General features: G+C 43.9%; 1 protein-coding gene across 1 annotated transcript; it reads left to right on the top strand.

Annotated features, from left to right (window-relative positions):
• Positions 1–985: 985 nt before the first annotated feature.
• LOC308333755 (transcriptional repressor protein YY1-like) lies at positions 986–9980 on the top strand. Its single transcript, XM_080790228.1, has 5 exons — positions 986–1862; positions 3073–3223; positions 4566–4626; positions 6768–6926; positions 8375–9980. The coding sequence occupies exons 1-5, from the start codon at positions 1265–1267 to the stop codon at positions 8555–8557; spliced, it is 1152 nt and encodes a 383-aa protein (XP_080646354.1). The 5' UTR covers positions 986–1264; the 3' UTR covers positions 8558–9980.
• Positions 9981–22434: the final 12454 nt, after the last annotated feature.

Raw genomic sequence — 22434 nt, forward strand, 5'->3', positions numbered from 1 at the left:
GGGAAACTCCCCCCTGTCAGGTGTAAAGGAGCAACTTGGACACTCAGGCATGAAGGAAGCATGAGTTCAAGTCCGTTGCTCTCCCCTTATCCCCCATATATGGGGACTTGGTTGGTGGAGGGTGTGTAGAGCCCAGGATCACATTAGATGATTGACACTGGGGTGAAAAATGGGTTACAAAATTGTGGGATAAAAAATATATATATAAAAAAAAATAAAAAAAATCATCTTAACAAGCAACCATTTAAATAATTTTGGAAATTGGGGTAGATAATAGATTCTGGCTTTGACAATGCTTTCCCTTGCTCACACATGTTGATCAGGCTATAACTGACCATGTGTCCAAGTAAATAATCAAATGTCAGGATTAAAAGCCTTTTTTCCCCCTGATTCCAGCTAGAAGCAATTTTTGTCAAGCAAGAGGAAGTAGGGCAGAATGTATCTGTACCGCCACCTGCAGGTCAGATTATAGAACTACCGGTAATACAATTTCAGATGACTGACCCAAGTCAAGTTTGTGGTCCCAGATTGATTGATGCATTAGACAGTGTAAGCCTATGATCAGGTTTATCACTTATATCATCATTGTATGTGTACAAACAAGATACATAATCATAAAACACATTTTTTTTAAATGGGAGGGATGCAATTGGTCAAAATAATAATAATAATTAAATACTATAAACATTGGAAATGTTAAATCTGAGATGCATTACGAATAATTTTAAATACACAGCAGGGCTTGTTAGATTTTACAAGTAGATGATAAAAGATGAACATTGAATGTGCATTTCATCGTTTGCATAATTTATATTATTTGCCTTACTGATAACGGTGTCAGTGCATGAACCCTCCCTCCCTCCCCAGACCATAGCCCAGACCCTCTGTGTGGTCGCCAAGTCTCGCGTTATCCCACAGTAGTGGCGGCGAGAACTGGTGGTGGTGTGCACTGTGTGGGACTGGACCTGGACTGGAGTCTGGAGCAGAGCAGCAGACACCACTAGACACAGTACACACGTCACGGACTAGAGGGAGAACACTAGAGTAAAGAGTTGTTATCGAAGAGAGAGAAAGGGAAAGAAGACGAGAGGGGGCGTGTGTGTTTGTGTGCGTACGTATGAGTGTGTGTGCATGCAGCAGGGGGGGGTGCACGGAAAAAGGAAAGAGTAAGAGAAACCCGAAGAATAATACACAACACGGCGTGCGTGAATGAGCACAGGGACAGGGTCCAGTCCAGGGAGTCAAGCTGGCGGAATACGGCACCATGGCATCGGGGGTCGGGGACACGTTGTACATCGAGGCGGACGGCTCCGAGATGCCCGCCGAGATAGTGGAGCTTCACGAGATCGAGGTGGAGACCATCCCGGTGGAGACCATCGAGACCACGGTGGTCGGCGGGGATGAGGACGACGATGATGAAGAGGAGGACGAGGACGACGATGATGGCCAGCCCATGATCGCCCTGCAGCCGCTGGTGACTGACCATCACAACCTGCACAGCCTCCACAACATCCACCACCAGGAGGTGATCCTGGTGCAGACCCGCGAGGAGGTGGTCGGCGGGGACGATGACTCGGACCTGCACGGTGCGGACGGCTGCTGCTACGAGGACCAGATCCTCATCCCGGTGCCGGCCCCCGGCGCGGAGGACGAGTACATCGAGCAGACTCTAGTGACCGTGGCCGGGAAGAGCAGCGGCTCCTCCCGCATGAGGCGGGCGGGTGGCGGCGGCGGCGCCGGGAAGAGAGCGGGGAAAAAGAGCTATTTGTGCAGCGCGGAGGCCGGAGGGAGGAAATGGGAACAGAAGCAGGTGCAGATAAAGACTCTGGAGGGGGAGTTCTCTGTGACTATGTGGGCATCGGGTGAGTTATTGCGCTTCTAAAATCCGTCCGGTCCGGTTCTATCCTTGCATTGTTCACGCTTTTTGGTTTGCGGGAGCATGCACAAGGCCTTGTTGCAGGGCGTTGTCCTTCCTGCACCAGACTAATTCCTGGAAAGTGATCATGTCGGTTGAAAATCTCCCCGAATAACGCCCGTTTTCGACCGCGGAGACGTCCATCGGTGTTAGATTGAAATGTTTTTGTTTTGAAGGGAGGCCATGTTTTAGTGTGTTGCTGGGCGCCGCCATATTTTTCTCCCCGAGACTCGTATAAGTATGGCGGCGGCGGCCCGAAAACATGGCGCCCGGGCCCCGGTCAGGCAGCGATGGCGGTGCGCGTGGTGGTGAGGAGGTGCGCACACACTGCTTCTGTTCTGCTGCAAGGCCGCAAAAATACTACTGGCGCACATAACACTGCATGCAGACGTGCACGTTTCGGCTGTATAGTGTTGGTGATACGGAATGTGTTGTAAGAAAAAGACAATTAGTTTTTTGTTATGGCCCTGGGATTTATTTTGCATTTAGCTAAAAGCTGGATACTGCTGGCAGTGACAGCAGACGCACTGACGTATGTTGTTGTGCACACATCTGCATACATCCGTGATCCGTCCATTCATGGATTTAAATGTATTTACCAGAAAGTATTGCAGCATGAGACATGATCTAGTTGCACGAAGCATCTCTGATTTTCCTTAAAAGTTTTCCCTTTTTTAGAAGTCTGTGTGCATAAATTTGTATGATGAAAACGTATGATAAAATCGTGAAGGGGTATTTCACTTTAAAGCACTGTTGGGGTCATAACATACATTCGGACTTTTGAGTGCACCCCAAACAGTTTTTAAGTTGCGCCTCGTTTCAATATTTAGATATTGGACATTCATTACATCAGCCACGCCCCCTCCTGGATGAGCCCATTCCGTTTCAATCTTCATTTTAATAACCATGTTAAAACCACTTGTCTACTCGGACTGTTGTGTGCAGCCCAGACCGTTTTTATGTTGCTTGATTCTTTCAATATTGAGATATTTGTCATTTATTTCATCAGACACGCCCCGCCCCTTCACAATATGTATAAGCTATAACCAGTGACATTCACTCAGAATACATAAATATATGCCCCCCGATTTGTAGAGGGGGAAATGTCACTACATTATCGGTTCAGTTTGTGCAATGTTTCCTAGATAAATATAAAGACATCGACCATGAGTCGGTGGTAGAAGAGCAGATCATCGGGGAGAACTCCCCTCCTGACTACTCTGAATACATGACCGGGAAGAAGCTGCCCCCTGGTGGAATCCCTGGGATCGACCTGTCAGACCCCAAACAGTTGGCTGAGTTTGCCAGGTGAGTGTGTTTGATATGGACATGTACGTGTGTGTGTGGGGGCTCTTGAAATTCTATCTTTATGTGGAGCAGATGACAAGAATGCCTAAGTATTTAGATCGCTTTAGTCATTTTGACTGCCAGGGACTTTCCCATCCATTTCCCATGATCGCGGTGATTTGACTCATATGGATATAGACTAGAGAATCAACTGTTTAAGAGAAAATGCTAATGTTACTGCCGTCGAATTATTACAAATTTATTTCGGGTCTGGTCTGGGACTCGAACCCACGACACATGGGTTTTTCCAATGTGAGGGTCTAGGTTTACTGGTGTGTGTGTAATGAAAATAGTTCAATCGTTTGGATGCAGGGAAAGACAATGGAATAAAAGGTGGGTTTAGTCAGTGTGTTAATCTTCCATTACCAACCACCTCCTTGCCCCCAAGCTCCGCACCATTAGCGACCAGGTCATTTAATCAATTGAATAAAGTATGAATACTTTATTAGAGAGGAATGTAAACAGCACGAAGTACAGTCAGACATTTGGGCTAAAAAATACAACAAAAAGGTCCCCTGTGGTTTCCGTTGTGGTCCTAGTGCCTTCTGCTCTACTGCCGCACGTTAGTGCCCTGCCACCTGAGAGTACCACAGTCCACAGATGCTTTTAAAAATGGACTAAAAACCTATATTTTTTAACAAAGTGTTTGTTTGATTGTTTGGTAGTACTATTCAGAAACTTGCCAGATAGTCTTAAAAACCCTACATAAAATGCAATTGTGATAAGATCATGGATCGTGTTCCATTTTTTTGCCATATTTCCCTCCCCTAGGCATGTTCTCAGTCTAATGTAATAATTAGGCCCTGATATCATGCCAAATGCATTGCAAATGCTTTCCAGACATAAAATGATGACATTTACAGCCCAGGTCGGTCCAAAAGTATCCTGGATGCTTCTGGCATTTGGCAGCATTACCAGATGGCCAGTCTGTTCATGTCATGTCGTGTTATGTTATTTATTCCCCAAAGGGCTACTGGTTAAGGCTGTAATAAAGGTCCTTTGGTCAGAAAACCACACAGGCAGGCTTGTACTCTCAAAGACAACATTTTTCTAATTAGATGCCGCAGAGTTTAAAATGGTTTTAACCAATTTAATTTTGAAAGTTTCATCTGAACTGTGCTAATATTTTCCGTGACAAGTGTGTGTGTGTTGAAATGAAATCTCTGTATACATTTTCACACACACCAGGACATCCTGGACATTACCTTTATAACGGAGATGGTGACCTGAATGTCTTAGTTTAAAAGTATAGGTTTGGTGTGTGTGTTTGACTCATGTTCGATGTACTTTTCCCCCGCCACAGAATGAAGCCAAGGAAAATCAAAGAGGACGATGCTCCCAGGACGATAGCCTGCCCGCACAAAGTAAGTCTTATGCCCCCTCCGTCTTCTCAGAGAAACATTCCTGACTATCTACCGCCATGAGAGCGCTCCAGAGGCTTTCTTAAAACCGTAGGTTGTTGCTGCCTTACTTGAAGTATATATAAGAATTCGTTAAATGGCATCTTTCATCGTTTACTAATTCCTGGGGATTGCTCTTGAACAGTTGAAATGCAAAAAAGAAGTGTGATGTTGGATGTGAACTCTGTGTGTATTTATCTATATATCTATAAGATAAATTGCCCAAGGCAAATAAAACAAGTATCAGTACAGCCCAATGTATTTTCTTCGGCTGCAGGCTGCCGCTGCCTTGGATAAATATCTCTGCCTGAGCAGGGCTCCAGACTGCTGCCCACACTAGTATTCGAGTGAAAAAATTGCATTGCAGTGATTGCATTCGTGCTAGTTGCATTAGCCGTCGCACTGTCGATTTATCCATTCCTTCTGTGTATGTAGTGGCGCTGATGATAAAGTGTTTAACAATCATTCTGTCCTTTTAACGTTGTCTATTCTTAGACTAGATTCAACGCATAATTATAGAAGTGCTTGTTTCTATATATGGACAAGTAGAATAGCACGCCATGTGCAGGATAGGAGTAAACATCAATGAAAAATAAGAGTACACTCTGGGTCATGCTCCAAAACATGAACGTTTTATTCGCAGCGTAGACGTTTCGAGCCTCGGTCTCTTATTTCTATATGGGGGACACACTGCTTTTTATAAAACAGTGAGGTATGCTTGAATGAACCCTCCTTAGATATTACTCGACCAGTGCTGCAATTTTGCTGGCTAGAAAACCATTGTGAAATCCGTGTTATTAGTGTCAGAGATTAGATCAGAGGTCTCTACCTACTGACACGGTTTGGTGATATCTAAATTCAGTGAATGGGCTTAAACTGGATGGAAATATATATTTTTATATGAAATAAAAACAGCACCACAGAAACATTGCAAGAGCGTTCCTTCCTTCCTATGGGATGGTAATCGGGATTGATTTTCAAAGCAGTGGGTGTCTGTTGGTTTCTCCAGCATGCAATCCCATTCTTTGAATTTATATTTCTCCAGACGTATCAGTAGGCGGAGAACTCTGATCAAAACACACAACTACTGTTTAACTCCAGTTAAAATTTACATTTTGTTTTTAATGGCAGCTTGGCTTTTAAAATAAACCAAAGGCTATGCACTGAAACCGTTAGCTGATAAAGAAAAACTTCACCATGACAAGGTAGTGGGAAACATTTCCAGAATGACGGATGACTGTTTACTTTTATTTGAATGTTCAACTTGTAGGTTGTGTCCAGTCAGAGCCAGTTCGCTTGTCCGCTCGGAGCTCGCTCTGTTTCAAGGACACTATATACAATTCAATTTGTCTCCAGTTGGGTGCGCAGCAGTAATAACTATCGCTCAAATACAAAGGCTGTATTATTATGTAGAATAAACTTGGATTAATAGACACGCACATCCCGAAGTAACCTACTAGGCTGGGTGCTGGAGCAAAGTTCAGCATGTGCAAAAGAATAACCAAAGCACACCAAATTTTAGCTCCCATGTGCAAAATGTATTTTTTGGCAATGTTTCAAGGTACTGGACTGTTCCTCAGACCTAGGTCTGGTTGAAATATTGGTAGATATATAGATATACTGGTGTAGAGGTTTTATGGAACCGAAGGCTTTTGTGTAGGGGCCATCGTATAGCTTTTCAGGACCCAAATTTGAGTGAAACACCATTATATTTGTATGGCGGCATTTAAGTAAGCTAATTTTTATTTGCCAGGTATATCACACTTGCATTTGGTGGTGTTTTTCTACACACACACACACACGTCACACACACACACACACACACACACACACACACACACACACACACACACACACACACACACACACACACACACACACACACAACCAATTTTATCAACTACATTATCAATACAATGAAATCCAAGAATTTAAAGAATGCATATGGATTTTAAACTTTTTTCAATTAATTTATTTCCCAGTTATTTCCCCCCATGGCCTTTTAGTATCTCTTCTCACATGGTTACTTTGCTTTTTTGTTTTTAGGTCTGTGCACATCTGTTGGCACACCAGCTAATGTATCTTGTTCTTTATTTTGGGCCCAGGGTTGCACCAAGATGTTTAGGGACAACTCGGCCATGAGGAAGCACTTACACACCCACGGGCCCCGTGTGCATGTGTGCGCGGAGTGCGGCAAGGCCTTTGTGGAGAGTTCGAAACTCAAACGTCACCAACTGGTTCACACAGGGGAGAAACCCTTCCAGGTGCGTACCTGCGGACAGACATCCGTGTAGACTAAATATTGAATCAAGCAACTTAAAAACTGTCTGGGGTGCACATGAAAGCCTGAGTAGATGTTAGGTGCCCTACACACTGCACGATATTTGCTCCGATTATGCTATCGGAGCTTGTTTTGGCGCTCGCTGACAAAACCCCTAATCGGACACGAGATCGGGCTTTGATTGCAGAGGTTTTGCTCGCTGTGTGTGAGAGGCTCTGCGAGAACATCCATCGGTGATAAAAGCGCTCGCCGATGCCTTCCCGAGCATTTCTGAATATCTAGCAGGTTTGATATTTGACTCTCGTCGACTGGACATCATACAGTATGAACGGGGTTGCAACTGCACCCCGATTAGGTCCATATTGCCAATGAGAGCACAGGAGAGCTGTGCTCACAGACAGAAAGTCTGTCTGTATCGATAGATGATAATATATAACCTTTATTCCATGGGTAAATTCAGGTGTCATACTTATTCCTTGGGTAAATCCAGGTGTCATACATATTGGTAGCTACTGTATATTAGCCTAATATTGCTGTTTAATAGTCTATAAAACCAACGCATCATCTCACTTGAATTACGTTGATAAAACCGTGTTGGAATCTACGCTGCAGCACAAACTGTGTGTGTGTGTGTGTGTGTGAGAAAATCAAGATTTTGCGTCCTGTCTGCTCTGCATTTCACACTGTATTCTCCTGCATGTGAGACGTCAACATGAATTAAAATAAAAACATGTAGCCTATATGCTATGTATCGCGTCTGGATCGGATCTCTGTACTCTTCTTGCAGTGTGTGATCCTTACTCGGCGATCAATCGTTTAGGCAAGCTGATGCATAACCTTCCTTATTGGCTTTAATCATTACACTGCAACATCCTGAGTCTTAAATTAATCACTTTCAAAATAGTGTCCCTATTTTATTTTGTCCATGTAATTATAGGCGAAAAACATGTTCATGGCAGAAAATGCATTGAGCTTGTAGATACGGCAAATTAAAATTGGCTTAAGCCTTAAGTGGTTTGCCCTTGAGTGTAAAAAGTTGCCCTTTACGGCCCTTTACTCAGAGTTAACTTTTCTTTGCTAGTGTACTATCTAGGGATGTTGGAGTGCTTCAAAGCAACTGAACTAAGATAAAAACATCAAACCTAGCATCTTTCTGAACAACATCTAAATGACATTCTTAGTATTTGTTTTCAAGCAAACCGATTGTCCCTAGTACTATCACATCACATCAAAAGTCTCTGATGTTCTGATTTCAGGGACATTTAAAGATATTCACGTTCGCACCCCTGCCATCTTGTCTAGCTCTGATGCAGGCAAATAACGATGCAACCGCCCCCCTTGCTAACAACTGAATAATCCCCACGCCCTTGTATTTTCCTTTCATCCACCCACTTGCCATCAACCGAATAAACCCGTATATTTTCCTTCCAGTGTACCTTTGAGGGCTGCGGGAAAAGGTTTTCTCTGGACTTCAACCTGCGCACTCACGTGCGTATCCACACTGGAGACCGACCGTACGTCTGCCCCTTTGACGGTTGTAATAAGAAGTTTGCCCAGTCTACCAACCTCAAGTCTCACATCCTTACACACGCCAAAGCGAAAAACAACCAATGAGAACTTTGAAAAAAAAAACACACCGGCCACAAGCCGTGCACGCGCACTCACACACATACACAGAATATAAACCCATCCTAGCAACACCCGTGAAACCTTGCTTTGAAAAACCGAATGGATGATTGAGACTTTGGGGAAATAGAAGGATTTAAAAAGACTTGAGATGGTGATATCCAGCCAATTTTCCTTCCTTCCCTCCCCACTTCTGCTGTTTTGGCTGAGGAACACTGACTCCCCCAAAGACCCCTTCTTCCACCACAGTACTTTTCTCTTCCTCCAGTGGCGCTCGGGTGCCAGAAGATGGAACTCATGTACACACAGCAGAGACTATTATTTTCTAACCGCACAGCCGTGTGATAGAGAGAAAGAGGAAGAGCAATCTGTCATGTTTTTCGTTCTCCTTGTCCTATCACTTTTTAAGTTAATTTGACTGCCTCTCTTCTATGCTCCTTTCCTCCAAGTGTGCATATTGTACACTTATCTGGGCTATGTTTACTAAAATTGTGATTATTTTTTCTTTTTTCGTATCCTTCTTATCCGTTATATATGGGATCCATACCCATGATGACATCGGTGTTGAGGTGGCTTTCACGCGTTCACAAGCTGAAACGGAAAAAATATATATATTTGTTTGCATTTCCATCCCTACTTTGGTTGTATTTTTTTCCTCCTCTAACCACACAGAATAATCGTGTATACTTGTATTGTATGGCTGTATTGGTATTATGTAGAAATAGAGGTGTGATTCAAAGTGTTAACAGATTAAACTTTTAGTCATGGAGTTGCTTTACCTTTTTTCTATGGACTGTCTTTATGCAGAGCAAATGAGTAGTATGAACTTTAGACAAAGGGAGTTCCACCGGGCCTCAAACCTGTGGTAGGCTATAGTCTGGTGTGTCTCAGAGGCAGGACAGGTAGCAAGAGGAAGGAAGGCACTGGAGCATCTCAGACAGTTTAAGCCCTTTTAATTCACAGGATGCAGGTAAGAAATGACCAAAATGGTAATTTCTTACCTGCACCAGTGCCTTCCTTCCTCTAGTATGAAGTTCACTCCGAGCCTGTCGGGTTCAAGTACCTGAAGGAAACCTATGTTTAACCACTTTATAACCCTGGCACCCCTATTTAGGGCCTGTCATTATAGACACATGTTCAAATAATAATACAATTTTAAAAATCAAAATGTTGAAAAATAGTGGACCTACAAGCTCACAAAGTGTTGCAAAGCAACCTGAGCATTCAGATTGGGGTTTCTTTTCCACTATTCATCAAATGAAGTATATAGGGATTATGTGGTTAAAGCTGACAGCGTGACCATCACCTTCTTTGTTAGAATGTAATGTACAGTTGTCACCCATTAACTTACTTTTGTTGATATTTACACTCATGTATCTCAATTGTCCACAATAAAAATGGGTCATTTGAATCCTCTCGAAATAGCCAGTTACTGTTTCGTCTGATTTTCTGGGGGTTGGAATCGCGTTATTAACTACTAATATTAACTACTTAAACTACTTGTCTTAAACCCTGTACTACTTAGTCCCCCAGGGATCTATTCAGAGTATTTTTGCTTGTTTCTGCCAAATGTTTTCCCCACCAGAATAAGATTTCCCATATTCATTATCACTGCACCTCAGGAGAACACTGCTGCACTGATAAGCCTAGCAGACTATTTGATCCTCCTGAATGGTGATGACAAGATAAGATTCACTTATTCTTTCTGGATTGAAAGAACTGCATTGCACATTGCAACCCGTTAAGACCTTAGGCCGATTCTACAAATGTCTTCTAAATCCTTTTTCTGAAATTGTTATCAATATCAGTGATGCTCAAAACTTTTCGTGTCAAGGAACCCCAAAATTATATGTATCTCTGGCCACCGACTCTGTCCCAGGGACCCCAGAAGCAAAGATTTTAGTTTAAAATGTTCACTTTATAAATATATATATATATATATATATATATATATATATTCAAAGAATCAATTTTTCTAAAATAGCAGATGTATAAGTCTTGTATCTGCTAATTTTGAAATGTCATAGTGGCACAGATGGTTTCTTAAATCTCTATGTCCTACCGGGGGATCTGAACTCCTGTGTGGGAGACTACATTTCTACCATCGCTCATGAGATTCCGTCAGTGCTATTTGTCAACCACATAAGGGTCCTATCTGACACCAGGGCTTACAGTTCCTCAATGGAAAAGTATAGGGAGTCTACCTCTAGACCGGACTACTGTAAATTACAAATTAATTGTACAACACACTGACTGTACCATTCCATTTTGGTTTCATGTTTTTGAGTGGTGCAACCACTCCCTAATGGAGCTGTGTGTGTGGTTGGCTGGGTAGCTGGCTGGGTGGGTAGGTATGAGCACGAAAACAGCATGGCTGTTTTTCACACCTGTGCGCAACCTAACGCACACAAACACACACGTACATATTAACTATATATTATGATTTTGGGTGTGCCAGTACAGTACAGTACAGTAGAGTAGAGGGACCACCACACGGTAACTCTGTCATTTTTCAAAAGTTTCGGACGTGGGGTGGCTTGTCTGAATTGGGCTGGCACCCTGGGTGCGTTCCTGTGGGTCTGGTGCTTCCGCACCCCCCCACCCCCACACAGAGTTGCACCACTCACTTCACACAGGTGTGATTTTTTAAAGTTCTGGGTTACAGCTTTAACATTTTGTAATGATGAGAGTAGAATTAGGCTACGTTATATACCTGAGAACATAGATCTTCTTGTACAACTGACTTTAAATGAATGGCTGTAAAAAGAAATTAAAAGTTATTCCCAGTCCAATTTAGAACAACTTCTGCAAACCGCCCAAAGCTTGGTGGTGGAATCAATGTACCCTTCCTTTCACCTGTGCTTCTGTACTTGCAAATTGGAATTTTAACTCACTCACTTTTTTTCAAATTTTCTGCTGAGACAGCAGGATTAGTGCGCAGTCTGCCCCAATGTCCTGCGGAGATCCAGCTTCCTTCCAGGATGGATTTTTAAATTGATCTGCTTCAGCCCTGCCCTGCAGTGCTGCTGACTTTGAATTCCTCGTATAGGGATCCTTTAGTGCCCCCTGGTGGAGGCAGGTGGCATATCATCAGACCTCGGTGCACTGGCTGTGTGCAGCTGTCCATGGTGCTGAAGCAGTCCATTGATCATTATGGAGGGAGGCAGGTCGTCTATAGACTGATCAAATGGCAGGTTAAACGGCGACAGTTTTGTAACTGCAGCATTTGAAGCGTGACCCGTCGCCTGTCTGAGAAGCACAGTTAATTATCGGGTCTTTTTTTTCCTCTTTTCCCACTACCTACTACTACTGTGCGTGTGTGCACACACTCGCACACTCGTTTGAATTACTCTACTTGTGAGGACATCACCATTTTAGGACGGTATAGTTCTATAAATGCTATTTGTTTGTCTCCTTTTTTTAAACTGTTGTACTAATGTCACTCACCCAAAATACTTTGGATGACTGATGCCAGCATGCAGCTAAGTAGCTATACACCATAAAACACGCATTACACTTGTGAGCACCAGGGAAATGTCCTCACAAGGTCTTATTTCTTAAATTCAACTTGTGGTGGTGACATTTGGCCCTCACAAGTCTAGTAATAGGCTACCACACACACACACACACACACACACACAGAAAGGGAGAGAGAGAGGCAGTTAAGAGGGGCTCTCAGTTGGGGGAAATGGAATGAAACGAAGGACAATCCTCTGCGTTTTCAACCTCGAGAAAACGTTTCAGGCTTTCAAGCTCAAGTGCACCGCTGACTGTTGATGTGTTATCGTGTTTTTTTCTCTCTCTTTTTTCTAACAGAGAGAGACGGTTGCTGGCATTCTGTTTGAAATTCACAAGCTGCTGCTACACCTTACCTTCCAACCTTTCCCTTTGTGTCGGCCAGGGACGCACGCAGCCCTGTGTGACTGGCCGGGCTGCAGTTCCACTCGCCGCTTTATAAGGTCCCGAGTGTGTGTGTGTGTGTGTGTGTGTGTGTGTGTGCGTGCGCGCGTGTGCGTGCGCGTGTGCGTGCGCGTGTGCGTGCGTGTGTGAGAGGCTTAAGCCTTCTTCAGGCCAATGAATCAGATACTAGTATGATTCCACTCGGGTGCATGGGTGTCACTTGGGGATGGTGGTGTTTCTTCTTTAAGATTCCTAACTTACGCCTTGTCTGAAAATAGCAGACCGAGCTTGCAGGTCGGCTATTTTCCGGGCACTGTCTTGCGACCAAGTGTATATGCGAGATGATGAATCAGGTTTTTTTTTTCTATGCGGGGGGACCGGTGGCGTGGGAGCATTTATTCACGCGATTGGTTGTTTTTTGATTGACAAAAGGCACTGGAAGAGTGAGTGCACGCAGAGCTACTTGTTATGCAGTGGAGGGTCTTGTCATGCCTTCCAACTCACACCTGCTTCGCTCAGATGCTTATTTCATTATGGCCCGTCTCTCTTTCCACTTGTTATCCTGGCTGCGGTGTGCTTAACCTGCCTGTCACTCTCTCTCCTTCTCCCTCCCGCTCTCTCTTTCCTTCTCCCTCTATCTTTCTCTTTCCTTCTCTCTATCTCTCTCTCTCACCGCTCCCCCTCTCTCCATCCCTCCCTCTTTTTCTCTTTCCCTCTCCCCAACTTACTCTCTCTCTCTCTCTCTCTCCTTTTCCCTCTCCCCCCCCCCCCTTCTCTCCCAAGTCTTAGGGACCTCAACGGCTAGATTCTTTTCATCAATTCTCATTTTCTCTGTCCCTCTCCCCCTCTCTCTCCTGCTCTGTGCCTCTGGGCTTCCAGGAGCAAACAAACAAACAAAGGTTTATCACACTAAATCCAAGCAGCAGCCCCAATACTGGCATTATTAGGCCCCACTGCACCAGCTCACCGCTGCTCTCTAAAAATCCTGAATTCTGAATGCTGAAAATCAAGAGAATCTGCACGTATCTAGCCCTTAAGCCCCTACGTGAATGATGTATTATTTATTTTACATTTCTTATTATCATGGGTGCATGTGTGCGTGCCGCTCACTCAACCCCGCACAATTTGGTTTTCATATATTCCAGTGACTGAATTAAGTTCCTCCTCTTTTATCTGTGTGTGCTCAGCAAACGGCAACGTCTCTGTAAATGCTTGTAATACAACATATAATGATGTCGACCAGACCTTCTGCTCCTTCTGTTTATTATTATTATTAATAACATCCAGTGAGTTGAGTTTTCTTTGCGGTGGGTGGGCTGCTGCTATAGGTCTACTACAGTAGGCTACTGTTAAGTACAGTATATAGATGCCCGGTCGTATATTCTCTCAGATGCTATTTTAATGCAGAAATATGTTGCCAGGGTAACAGAGACGGCAAAGAGAGAGAGAGAGAGACGCACACACAAAGAGTGGTTGAACATGGCATAAACAAAAAAATACGGACAAATCCATTTAATACTCCGTTGCACGTCTCTATGTCATGCAATGTAATTGTAGAGCGGCTATATTTTTGACAAGCGCCACCGTCCTACGACAAAGTCTAAACCCTGCTTTTGGACTGTCGACGAGAGAGTGCAGTCAGTGACACCTCGGCCTCTGACAGGAGGAACATGTCCGACTCCATGTCTGGTCTGCTCATTATTACGCATAACCTGGAGAGAAGAATCTTTTAAATGTCGAGTCCATTTTTACCAAGGCAAAGAAGACGACCGGTCTTACAGAGCAATTTGTGTAAAGACTAATTTATTCTCCACAGTGTGAGGGTGCGAGAGAACTGATTCCCTGTTAAAGAGATCAGTTTTTGTCGGCGAGGACAGATTGAGTCCAATAGGCCAGTGGTTTTCAACCCTTTTATATCAAAGCCCATTATTTATTCGGAATTTGAACCACAGACCACCATTTGATGCCATTTACTCAGACCGAAGAGAGAGATAACAGGCAACCGTTGGTCAAAATAAAATATAATCTTTATTCTCTAATTATATAGACTTCTTGTAAATTAACTAAGTAATGCTGATGTTTAACAATAATTTAACTCTTGAGAGCGTAAAATGAAACCAAATGGATCCGTGTAAGGGTCTCTCTATATGGGTCCATTTGGTTACCAACTCTCCATCATTGCTGGGGACCACCTGGAACCCCCTCAAGGACCACTGGTGGTTCCCGGACCACCACTGTCCTCTATTGAGCAGGCTGTACATGACTGTCTGCATCCCCCTCCCCCTTCCATCTCCTCTCCCATGCTCGCTCTTTCTCCCATTCCCTCTCACCTGCTCTCCCCTCCCATTATGAAGTCTTTCACATTCCCGTCACAAATGTGCCGTTTTTAAGAACCCTTATCACGTCTCCTCCATCCAGTGCCGTGGCTGCACCAACCGTCCTCTCGGCCACTAAAAGGTGCGTGCATCTTCAAAGGAGCCTGTATGATTATTAATGTATCTCATTGTCAATGCGATTGAAGAACCGCTGGATATCTTTTACATCGCAATGTTTAGATCAAACAAATCTCCATGGAGCTTTGTTTATGAAGATCTACCACTCTTGTCTCCTAACTTGACAGACTCAATTGTACTGTCCCGGAAACCTGCAGTTTGATCAAACAATTATTGCTAGGCCCGGTAGGCCGTTGTTCTGATTATTCAGTGTGAGTGTATTAATGCCCAATTAGTGTGAAATTTGAAGCTGCATACATGCGACAAAGCGGTTTGATATCTCATTTCAAGCACACATATAGTCAGAATCAGAATCAGAATATCTTTATTGTCATTGTACGAGACAACGAAATTGAATTGCAAACCAGATCAGTGCATTTAAAACAAAAGACATAATACTCTATATAAAAACACAAAATACAAACATTTAACGCATATTGCACATGAAGTCCTTTTAGTCTCATAAAGTGTCGAGTGTCAGAGTTCAATCAGTGTCAGTGTTAAGAGCTATGACTGCTCTGGGGTAGAAACTGTCCTTCAGTCTGTTAGTCCTGGTCTTGATGACCCTATAGCGCCTCCCTGAGGGCATGAGCTGCAGCAGGTGGTGACCTGGGTGGGATGGGTCCTTGAGGATACTGTTGGCTCTCCTGCTACAATGTCTCTTGTAGAGGTCCTCCAGAGATGGAAGGGGACATGCCATGATCCTCTGGGCAGTATTTATGACCCCCTGAAGGGACTTTCTTTCTGCCGCCGTGCAGCTGCAGTACCACAGGGAGATGCCGTAGATCAGTACCGACTCGATGGCACATCGGTAAAAGGACAGGAGCACACTCTCCATTAGGTCCATTTTCCTCAGTACTCTGAGGAAGTACAGTCGCTGTTGACCTTTCTTCTGGAGCGCAGTGGTGTTAATTTTCCAGGTCATGTTGTCCGAGATGTTCATGCCCAGGAACTTGAAGTCTGAGACCCTTTCCACCTCCTCTCCATTGATGTGGATAGGCTGGATAGGCTGGATATTCTTCCTCCTGAAGTCTACTATCAGCTCCTTGGTCTTGGAGGTGTTGAGAATGAGGTTGTTTTTCTCACACCATTCTGACAGCCCTTTCACCTCTTCCCTGTACGCTGTCTCGTCCCCTTCTGTAATGAGTCCCACCACAGTGGTGTCATCCGCAAATTTGATGATGGCATTACTAGGATGGATGGGAGTACAGTCGTGGGTGTAGAGAGTGTAGAGTAGGGGGCTCAGCACACAGCCCTGTGGAGCACCAGTGCTGACGCTGAGTGCTGAGGATAGATGGGGTCCTACTCTCACTCTTTGAGGGCGGTCTGTCAGAAAGTTTTTAATCCAGAGGCAGATGTGCTGAGAGAGTCCCAACTCCAGTAGCTAGTATAGGCTTCATTAATGGAATGAGATCAAATAATCACGATTAATATGGAAGGACAGTCAATTGCTATTTCTGGTGGGCTATGTATGACATGACAGCCATTAAGTATTTTACAGTTAACGTTTCCTTTATCAGTGCCATCCAACCACTGAGCTACGCTGCATAAAACAACTGCCAGTATGGTACATTATTATAACCTAATGGGGTCGAGGCAGTGGTGGAAGAATTTCATCAATATTTATTTTACTATAGGTAAAAGTGGTTTGTTGTGTTGCTTGTGTAAAGGGCTTGTATTCAACATTGTATTTGAGTAAAAGTACAGAGGCTGCAGAATGGCCCGTTTCACTCCAAGGAACAACAATGTCCGTGTTCACCTATACACCTATGTGACGTTAACCTACTGCGACTATGAGCACCATATGACTATGAGTACCAGTAGGGGCGCTGTTGTGCCAGAAACAGAGAGATGGTGCTGCACTGTTGCCTGCTAATGAGAGAGAGAGAGAGGAGGGGGAGGGGGGGTAGAGACTAGGGGATTTGCACTCAGTTCACACGGGTCACGGGTGTGATTCTTTTTTAGATATTTTAGTATTTCAAAGTGTCCATGGGCTCCATGGTGTCATGGACACTGGGTTCACCAAAGCATTATGATAATTGTAGTCCAGGAAGGAAGTGAGCCCAGTGTCCATGACATCATGGAGCCCATGGACACCTTGAAATACTGAAATATCTAAAAACACAAATTACCCATATCATTAAAATAAGATCTGGTTGCAAAAGAGAGAGAGAGAGAGAGAGAGAGAGAGAGAGAGAGAGAGAGAGAGAGATCAGATCTCGTTCATCAAAATTCTTGTCCAAGAGAGAGAGTGTGGAGAGAAGAGACAAGTGAATATATACAAAATACCGGTAGGTGAATGAAGGAAAGGAAGTATCCAATCCAATCCAGGACAAGGTAAGACTTGTATGCGACGTTCTGCATACAGTGTTTTATTCAGATGCGCACCGGGTCGTCATGGCAATGAAGACGCGCTGCTGACGTCATCAACGAGCGTCAATGTTTACAGCAGCTGGGGAAGCATGCTGGAGAGTGAGAGTCGATGGGTCCGGGTCCTCCTGAGCATCATGAAAAATGTCATCGCATCCATTCAGCCAGTATGTGATGCGGGGATTCCTGTACAGATTACCATCGATGTAGAGTTTATCAATGAATAAGCGAGCCTTCCTGTAGTTTTTCCTCGCCTCCGCCATGATCGGATAAAGCAACCTGCGTCTGTTCATGATCTCAGCTGGAAACTGGTCACTGACGGCATACTTGGTTCCCTTCAGTTCTCTTCCATTTGACACGAAAGCATACTTCATCTTGGAGTCGATGACTTTGGCCACGATGGGACGGGGCCTCTGCTGGCCAACTTTGGCTTTACCCAGGCGATGGACTCTGGAAAAGCGGATTGCTTCGATTTCATCCGACTCCATTTTCAGATTAACTGACAGGAATGACTTTAGGAGTTCTTCCGACTTCTGGTGAGTTTCATTTTGGACTTCAGAGAGTCCATGTATAATTATATTGTCTCTCATACTCCTGCATTGTAAGTCTAGAATGTCATTAGCCATTTTGACTTTGTCCTTTTGTAGTTCACCTGTCAAGCGTTTGAGGTTGTTTACGTCAATCCTGAGTGAGGCGTTGTCAGCCTTTAGCACCTCGATTAGTGAGTTGTTGAACTCCACAGAATCTTTTAGCTCTTTAACATCAATTGTCAGCTGTTCGAGTAGATTAAGCTTCTGGAGTTGTTGTTTTATAGCTTTTAAGGACTGGCAGATCTCAGAGGATGTTTCTTCCATGTCACTTGAGCCCAACTCACTTCGAGTGCGTTTTCCATCGTGTTTGTTGTCCGCCGGCATAGCGTTTTTGTGATAGAACTTGTCAATGTAGGCTTCCAATTCCTCCACCGTCTCATCAATTGATAGATCCAGTTTGAGAAAAGTTTAGTCAATCTCTGATCAGGACGTGAAAAATGGCATGTTTGGGAAGTTTGGCACAGAGTGCAGCTCAGCACTTCATGCCGTCAGCTCCTCATGAAGCTGAAGGACCACTTCACCACTTTTCAACCTATACCTTCATATAATTTGTCCTCACTTTTGTTCATGATAAAATGCCACATTTTTTAGACACGCCTCCTGTGGGCAGTTCAGATGATGTCACTGTCCACCAGTGACATCATCGATGGGGAACCCAAGCTAATAGAATTGAAACTGCAGGCTTTCTATTCCTGAAAAGTTGCAATGCGATAATGGAAGCCATCGTTCTCACGATAATAAAAATCAAAAAGGAAAAAATAAATCATCATCAAACTGCCTAATGATGATGTCACTGGTGGACAGGTTTCTGAACTGCCTGGCCCCACAGCCCTATGAGACTCAGACTGAGTAGGAAACAATTGTGGTATTTTATCATTAATGATTAATGACCAATTATATGAAGCTAAGTTGAAAAGTGGTGAAGTAAGTGGTCCTTTAAGTACCGGTAAAGTAAAAAAAAAAATATATATATATGTGGGTACAGCACAGTACTCCACCATTGAGTCTAGTCTAGGTCAGAGGCAGAGCAGCGAATGTCTACTAAACGAGCGAAACCATACGTTGACCTCCCAACACCTTCATCCTCCATTATGGGAAGCCTGTGTAGCGATAACAAGATTAGCATAAGTAGTCTACACTTTTAAGACACTCTGAATGGGATTCCTAAAGAGGCTTAACCATCCCCCCCTCCCCCCTTCAGCGGGAGCTGATAAATTGTTAGACCTGACTGGCAGGCAGGCTGATCTGCTTGCCTGCGCCGGTGCGCCCTGCTCTTAAAGATCTCTGACTCTGTGGCAATCAATGAGAGATTCATCATTGGAGGAGGGAGGGAGGGGATGTGGGCTGGGCCTGCTGGGCTACTGTATACGGCTCTGCAAGAGAGTCGGAGCAAATCACCTCCGTAAGCGATGGCGGTGATCAGGCAAATGGGCAGAAAATGGTTCCTAATGATGCCTGGCGTGTCTGGTGTAAACTGCAGCCCGAGTGTCGGTCGTCCATCAAGCCGCAGTGCAACCAGAGGAGAGCGGGGAAAGAGGTGGAGGTGATGCGCAGTGGTGGAAAAAGTACTCAAATGTTGTACTTGTCAGTACTGCAATGTAGATGTACTCTGACCTCTACAAGTAGGCTAGAAGTCCCGTATTAAAAATGTACTCAAGTAAAAGTACAAAAGCATCGACATCGGAATGTACTTAAAGTACTAAAAGTAAAAGTACTCATGTTGCAGAATATCCCATTTCACACATTCAAAATGTGTATAAAATATTTTTATAATATGATCTACAAGCTCACAATGTGTCGCATCGCAATGCATTGAGAGCTTGTAGATCTGTTATTTTCAAATGGTCAAATTATATATAGGGTTGAAGTGGTTAATGTATGTTTTCTAATCAAAATTAAAATCTCCAAAGTAACCAGTAACTAACTAGGTTTTAAATAATTGTAGTACAAGTTTTGGCTCTGAGATGTAGTGGAGTAAATTCTAGTATTGGAAATTGGAAATACTCAAGTAAAGTGCAAAGAATACCTCAAAAGTGTACTTATGTACAGTACTTAAGTAAATGTACTTAGTTACTTCCCACCACTGGGGATGCGGCAGCGGCATCTGTTTGCGTGGCGGCGTGGGATACCCTCAGGGGCGTAACTGCATCATCTGGCTTCTTCACGTCAAGACATATCTGGTGTCTGTGGCTGAGAGAAGAAGTGGCGTGATAAAACGGCGTTCGTTGCCCTTTTCTCTGCGTTCTCTGTCGATCTCTGTCTCTGTCAACTAGGAATACACCGATATTGGAAATTCTTGGCCGATACCGATGTTTAAAATAACAATTTAGCCGATACTGATATTTAGTTTTTGTTGTTTTTATTTCCCCCGTTTGTGACAGGGAAACAAATGCATCTTCAATACAAGAAATAAATGTTCAGAAATTCAGAATGTACAGCTTGATATAGGCTGCAGATAACCAACACACCAACATAGCCAACGCAAAATGTATGCTCATCAACAACAGATAAATATCGGCTACTGCCACCGGTAATGTTTTATTTGCCGATACCGATACTTATTGACCGATATGTGGCCAATACATCGGTGCATGCCTACTATCAACTCATTACCCCTTCTTTACGGAGCGGTGTGTGGCTGGCTGGCTGTATGTCTGGGTGGGTTTTTTTTCACCACCTGTGTGCAACCTAACACACACAAACACGTCACACACGCACGTATAAATGATGATTTCGGGTATGCCAGTACAGTACTGTACAGTAGAGGGTACAGTAGAGGGACCCACGGTAACTCTGTCATTTCTGAACCGTTTCGGACACATGGAGTTGCACCATTCACTTCACACGGGTGTGATTTCTTTTCTCCACGCGAGATTTTGAAGCAACCATTCCATTCATTTCCCATTCAATTAAGCCGGGGATTTACGTGGCATGTGAAACATTAAATAGCAATCATTCACTTGTCTTCATCTCTTGAAAACCCAAGGCCGTTGAACTGAAAGAAAAGATTGTGACGCGGCTGATTCAGCTTTCTGAGGCCAACGTGGTAAAATCCTCAGTGTTCAGTTAACTCTGAGAGTTGAATGAACTGAGACTCACATCAGAACTGCCCCCACCTTCACCACGTTCAAAAGCACTCTCAAAACGCACCTTATCAGACTTGCTTTCCCTACATAAACCCCCACCTCACCTTTTTGTTTGTTTACCCTTCCCTTTTTAGTTTTTAACCTTTTTAGCAAGGTGCTATATAAATCGTATGTAAGCCTATTATAATGAACACTGAGGGATTTACTGTTAACTACCCCTAACAACACTCGTATATGTGTGATTAACACCACATCTGACATCCCTTTTCAATATTTGCTATCAACTTGGCAGTAACAGTTATCATTGAATAAACAAGGAAGTCTTTATGATTTGACTTTTTCAATTATCTTTCAGCCTTGTCCAGACTGCCATTTCCCAGAAACAGTAATCACATTCACTATTAATGAGACACGTTTGTCCTGGAACCATTTACTCCTCTCAATAATGCATAGTCTTTGGAATTGCCTGTGCATATTTTACGCCACACTATCTCCACCTTCTCTGTCTTCCCCATGGGAGGGGTATCAATGGCACTTTGTTCATACTCACTATCTGACCCGAGGCTATTTTCTACATGTACTCTCAAGGATATTGCCGCATTGGGATACAATGTCATGTATGCTTATAGCTGCCTAGCCCAGTGCTGCCTAGCATCCAGAGACAGTGTAATTCTAAATTGCCGCACTGAGGTGGAAAGGTGCTAAACCCACTTGTTGAAGTGACTAATTTAGTCTTCTACAATTAAGCCCACCAATTAGTGCCCCCTTATGGCCTCTTCAGCTTGTTGAGACAGGCTCAACGATGACTTTATACAAGACGATCGACCGCAAAATGGGACAAATCTGTGTTCCAGTGTGACTCACCAACTTTTGGTTGTCACTAAAATGAGATCATTGTTGCACCGATGACCACACTGGCTCAAGTGGTTCACAATGGCACCTGTCCTCGGAAACAGACTGAAATTCTCACAGACAGAAAAGTCATCAGCAGTGACAGCATAAAATCAACTGAGTTGGCATAAATTGATTAGTGGCTCATTCTCCTAAACCGAGAAGGGAGAAAGGCTGCTCAGATTATCCCTGACAATCACTCTTGGCCCAATGCCGTTTGACAAGCATGTCGATTCAGCCCTGTTTGAATGGCGTCTGGCCAGCCTGGAAGCTCAGGCTCAGTCAGCAGACATATGATTGGCAGCTGATTTGGTGGAGGCCAGTGGGTGGAGGTCAGGGGTTGGGAATTGCCTGTGCAGGATATTTGCGCGCGCGTGTGTGTATGTGTGTGTGTGTGTGTGTGTGTGCGTGTGTGCGTGTGTGTGTGTGTGTGTGTGTGTGTGACACATGCACACACACACAGACCGACACACAAACTGTGTGCCTGCGTGCGTTCAGAATTCTGGAGGATTTTATGAAGAGTTGGAGGAAGCTGG

This window comes from Protomyctophum bolini (genome assembly GCF_963924005.1).
Source record: "Protomyctophum bolini genome assembly, chromosome: 19".
Taxonomy (NCBI): domain Eukaryota; kingdom Metazoa; phylum Chordata; class Actinopteri; order Myctophiformes; family Myctophidae; genus Protomyctophum; species Protomyctophum bolini.

What these genes read in the sequence shown, in the direction of transcription:
- LOC308333755 (XM_080790228.1), top strand. Translation starts at nt 1,265, where the DNA reads ATGGCATCGGGGGTCGGGGACACGTTGTACATCGAGGCGGACGGCTCC. An exon ending in CAGTTGGCTGAGTTTGCCAG is followed by an intron (nt 3,224 to 4,565) that starts GTGAGTGTGTTT and finishes CCCCCGCCACAG; the next exon opens with AATGAAGCCAAGGAAAATCA. An exon ending in CGATAGCCTGCCCGCACAAA is followed by an intron (nt 4,627 to 6,767) that starts GTAAGTCTTATG and finishes TTTTGGGCCCAG; the next exon opens with GGTTGCACCAAGATGTTTAG.